The sequence below is a fragment of the Vicia villosa genome, unplaced genomic scaffold (genome assembly GCF_029867415.1).
Source record: "Vicia villosa cultivar HV-30 ecotype Madison, WI unplaced genomic scaffold, Vvil1.0 ctg.000024F_1_1, whole genome shotgun sequence".
Lineage (NCBI taxonomy): Eukaryota > Viridiplantae > Streptophyta > Magnoliopsida > Fabales > Fabaceae > Vicia > Vicia villosa.
This window is the reverse complement of record NW_026704956.1, coordinates 601,806-607,305: the sequence shown is the minus strand read 5'-3', so window position 1 is coordinate 607,305 and position 5,500 is coordinate 601,806. Positions and strand designations below refer to the sequence as shown.

The 5,500-nt window shown below is 32.6% G+C and overlaps 1 protein-coding gene across 1 annotated transcript; it reads left to right on the top strand.

The window, feature by feature from the left end:
• Window positions 1-1,806: 1,806 nt before the first annotated feature.
• On the top strand, window positions 1,807-4,388 carry LOC131622048 (probable pectate lyase 18). Its single transcript, XM_058893093.1, has 3 exons — window positions 1,807-1,999; window positions 2,274-3,020; window positions 3,892-4,388. Exons 1-3 carry the CDS (start codon window positions 1,887-1,889, stop codon window positions 4,250-4,252), a joined length of 1,221 nt encoding a protein of 406 aa, XP_058749076.1. The 5' UTR covers window positions 1,807-1,886; the 3' UTR covers window positions 4,253-4,388.
• Window positions 4,389-5,500: the final 1,112 nt, after the last annotated feature.

Genomic DNA, 5,500 nt, shown 5'->3' with positions numbered 1-5,500 from the left:
ATATCCGGCTTTGCGACCGATTTGTCCAAGAGGGACCTATCCCACCGTCCACTAGCGGGGGCCCTGTTTAAAGTCAGAACAATGTTCTGTATAGACTAGCCCAACACAATGGTGATAGCACCTAGTAGGATTCAAACTCAAGACATTGAGAGGAGCACACTCTTAAGACCGAAGTCTTCATCGCTAGGCCAACCCAATGTCAATTGTCCGAACCCGCCATCTTCAATTAAATATTTTAAAACACTATCAATTAAATTGATTTAAGAAGACAAAAAAACTCATTCATTATTTATGTATTTATTGAGATGTTGGATACAATATCCTAAAATTTGCATCACACAATAGCATAACTAATAAATTTTGAAGCTGTCATTTTACAATCAGATGCCAAAACGGTTGTCAATTGTGTCAATTCCTTAGCGGTTAATGCTGTTATCGAGCCCATTGCGGCTGATTGTAGGATGCTCCTTAGGAAGATTAAGTTTGGTTCTGTTATGTTCATTGGTAGAAATCTGAAATTTGATGCTCACAACCTTGTTGGTTTGGGGCACTCTTTAGGCTCTAGAACTTGGATTGATGGTGTTCCCTTTAGGGACCCTGCTGTAATGTTTGTTGCTGCTTCTGCTGTTTAATTTTAAGCACTTTTTCACTTAAAAAATAAATAAATAAATAAATAAATAATAGCCTTGTTTTGTTAAATCCTAAAGGAGATCCACAAGTGCTATTGGCCATTCAATTATATGTTCATCAAAATAGTAGTAACACACGGCCTAAAATCTAATTAACTACCCCTATAAAGCAGTCATTAGTGTATGAATACCTTCGTGAACATTAGTGCAATTCTTGAATTTTCTGTTTCATACATGTACATCTATGGTCTACTCTAAACTGTATATGTATTTCAGGAAACTAAAAAATTAAAAGGATAGGTATGAATGTATGGTGACCGGATATTTAAAAGTGTGTCTAATAAATTTTATGGGGGCTTGAGCCCCAATGCACATAGTGTGCATCCAACCCTGCACACCTTAGGACAAACAACTTAAAAATAAATAGTGGATGAATTGATAGCGGAAATTTGATAATAAGTAGTCTCCCAAATTGATATCATGTTAAAAAATGTGCTTTAATCTAAGTCAATCCTATCAAACTGACTTGTAAAATAAAAATTGTCTTCATTTATAAATACAACACATGCGATATCTTTAAGTATTAGAGTTTGATCTAACTCATCCTTATAAAATCGGTTGGTAAGGTGAGGAGTGTCTCTCTGATGGGCGGCCCATGGCCCGATAAATAAGCTCTGATACCATATTAGAGTTCGACATAACTCATCCTTACAAAACCGGTTGGTAAGGTGGAGAGTGTCCCTCTAAATATACTCTTTTAATGCTATATCTCAAATGTAAAACTTTAAGATCTTCTTAATATTAAGCAATGTAGGACTAAATTCACCATCTTCAAACTTAATACAATAAAAGTATTGGAGTCTACAATAAACTAAATACCACCATTAATGCAGGAAATTCCAACATATATTTCTTTATCTCTGGATAAAGAAATGTTACTAAGTTAATCATTATTTTAACAAAGTAACATGGTTTCACTGTTTATGTACCTATACTTTATATTTTTTATTTTGTCTGTTTTAATCTTCCGCCATGATTTGGGCCTCGCTTAACGGCCAACAAGAACTACCAACAAAGTTACCCGTGAAATCAGAAATCAAGAAACATTTGGGTCCCATATGTTATAGTTTAATCACACCATCTACCCCTTCTTATAACTCTTTATATACACACACCTTCTCAGTCCACTACTTCCCACCTCTCTCCTTACTCCTTTCTTTCTCATCTCTAAGTCTCACCTATCTATTTGGAGCCAACATGACAAACACACCTTTCTCTTTGGTTCTTTTGTTCTTCTCCCTTTTCATGCCTACCCTTATTTCTTCTACAACTCTTCAAAATCCTGAATTGGTTGTCCATGAAGTAAACAGGTAATTAAATATTAGCATCCATATCATCTTAAGTTTTCGGAAGTTTCACGTAATTTAATCACATTTTAAATGTGACAAATCAAATTTGGGGTATATTTCATTATGATTTAATCCTGACAAAAATATTTTATAACGACCATTTTAGACACGTTATAACTGTATCAAATTTTAGATCATCTGTGATAATCTACTTTGCATACCCTAAAAACAGCTCTGATTGCATTAATATTTTTTATGCGAATAATGTTGACATTTACCTGTTTATTTGTTGCAGCAAAATTAATGCCTCTTCAGCTAGAAGAAATTTAGGGTACCTATCTTGTGGAAGTGGAAACCCCATTGATGATTGTTGGAGATGTGACTCCAATTGGGAGAAAAACAGACAAAGGCTAGCGGATTGCGCAATTGGGTTTGGCAAAAACGCAATGGGTGGAAAAAACGGTAAAATTTACGTTGTAACAGACTCGGGCGATGACGATCCAGTGAGTCCAAAGCCGGGAACACTCCGTTACGCGGTGATCCAAGAGGAACCATTATGGATAATCTTCGCGCGAGACATGGTGATAAAATTAAAAGAAGAATTAATCATGAACTCTTTCAAAACAATTGATGGTAGAGGTGCTAGTGTGCACATTGCTGGTGGTCCATGCATTACTATACAATTTGTGACCAATATTATCATACATGGAATAAATATTCATGATTGTAAACAAGGTGGGAATGCTATGGTGAGGGACTCCCCACGGCATTTCGGGTGGAGGACTATATCGGACGGCGACGGTGTGTCGATTTTTGGTGGAAGTCATGTTTGGGTTGATCATTGCTCTTTGTCTAATTGTGAAGATGGTTTGATTGATGCTATTTATGGGTCCACTGCTATAACAATTTCTAACAATTTTATGACTCACCATGATAAGGTCATGTTGTTGGGTCATAGTGATTCTTATATTAAAGATAAAAATATGCAAGTCACAATTGCTTTTAATCACTTTGGTGAAGGTCTGGTTCAAAGAATGCCAAGGTAAAATTGATTATATTTTATTAAACTCCCTAAAACTATATTTCTGGTCTGAATATTATAAACAAAAATTCATTTTAAAAATTTATTAAATAATTGAAATATTTTATTTATATATAAACCAAATATATTACTTATTCAACTATTTTACAGCATGACTTTTTTTAATATAATAAAATGTTTTGGACTATAGTGAGTTTGACAAAATGAGGCAACATTAGTAATTAACTTATTAGTAAAATGACAGGTACTGAATAAAATGAGAGAATAAAATCTTTAAAAACAAAAATAGAGAAATTTCACTAAATTAAATGTCTAATATTTTACTATTTTCAAAACTAAATTTAATGAAATATATTATAAAATATATATTGTATGTGTAAAAATTAAATCAATTGAATATATTATAAATTAAAAGATTTTAAATAAAATCAAATATATTAATTTAATAAAAGATTTTATGACCTAAAATAAAACAGATAAAAACAACATTTAAATGTAAATTTAGTAATTTTACTAAATATTATTATAAATTTAAGAGAAAAAGGTTCATACACTGACAGTGTAAAATAATTTATAATTTTATACTGTCAGTGCATATAATTAAACCTTAAATTTAAAATGTATATATTTTTAAATTTAATTTAAACTTCCAAATATTATCATAAATTTTAAAAAGTATTCTTTTTCAGAAACTATAACTTTAATACAATACGGTGATTACGGCTAATTTGTAGCTAAAGATACAAAAAATCTAAGTGGGTCTAAATGTATCACTTTTTTCAAATATCTTGATTAATTCTCAATTATCTTGTAGGACCAATATAATTATTGTTCAAGTTTGAAAAGTTCTATCATGTATCAAAATTTACAGGTGTAGGCTAGGATATTTCCATGTAGTAAACAATGACTACACTCACTGGGAAATGTATGCCATTGGAGGAAGTGCAAACCCTACCATAAACAGCCAAGGCAACAGATTTGTTGCACCCAATATCAGATTCAGCAAAGAGGTGACAAAGTATGAAGATGCACCAGAGAGTGAGTGGAAGAATTGGAACTGGAGATCAGAGGGAGATTTGTTGTTAAATGGTGCATTTTTCACTCCTTCTGGTGGTGGAACTTCATCTAGCTATGCAAGAGCTTCAAGTTTGAGTGCAAGACCTTCTTCTCTTGTGGGTTCTATAACTGTTGCTTCTGGGACACTTAACTGTAAGAAAGGTTCACCTTGCTAGTTAGATGATAAGGACTTTTATGCTAGCTAGGTATCATTGCAAATGGAATGGGGGATATATATTAATTGGGACAAAAAGTAATTAAAAGGCCTATATGTATGTGGTCTATATCTCTACTACCTTTGGATTTACTTTTCCTCCTCCTTTCATTTTTTTTGTTATTTGTATTTTTTTTTGTTTAGATATATTTTTATTTTGTAATATAATATTATAGTTACATATATTCAAAACTTAAAATAAAAGCTTGCTAAATCGATTTAGGTCGTCGTAAAATTGTGTCAATAGTGGTCGGTATTTTTTTTCTATATATAGGTTGTTATAACTTCGACAAGAATCGGAAATTAGGAAAGATGTTTTGAAGCATTTTTCTATATTTTTAAAAATCAAATGTTGATAGATCTCAGTTTGATGGAATTGTCTTTCATTCTCTTCCAAAAGACGACAATCTTCTTTTGTCGCTCCCCTTTAGTCCCTTGAGTTAGATTATGTTATTTCTCAATTTGATGGTGACAAAAGCCATGTACGAATGAGTTTAACTTCTTCTTTCTTAAAAGGTTTGGGAATCGAGTTAAAGGTGATTATGAGATGATGTTTGTTCAATTCCATTGTTTTGCATCTCTACCTTGTAGTTTTGCATCCTACTATATGACCTTGATCCCCAAGGTTAATTTCCTGTTCAATTTGAATGACTTTAGGCCGATTTCTTTTGTGAGATCCTTGTATAAGCTGATGGCTAAAGTTTTTGCCATGAGATTACGTTCAATTACAAATAAGCTAATTTCTCATAATCAATCATGTTTTCTAAAAAGAAGAATGTTGGTTGATGGAGTGGTGATTGTGAATGAGGAGATAGACCTAGCTAAGAGATATAAGAAAGCTTGTCTCATGACTCATTTTTAAGGTGGATTTTCAGAAAGCGTACAATTTCGTTAGTTGGAGCTATTGATTCTACTCTCGCTTGTTTCGTTACCGTTTGGAATGTGTCGGTTCCTTTTAGATTAAGAGCTTTTGGGTGGAGGAGTTTACACAATCGATTACCTACCAAAAAAATGTTGAATCATAAAGGTATTATCACTAATCCTGATGATATTAAGTGTGTCTTTTGTTCAGAAGCAGTAGAATCGATTAATCATTTAATTTTAGGGTGTTCTTTCTCTAAATTGGTTTAGTCTGAAGTTTTTGAGTGGTTTGGTGGTAGTTCGGATTTAGGTGAGGAATTAGTTACTAGTATGGATATTTGGCTGCGGG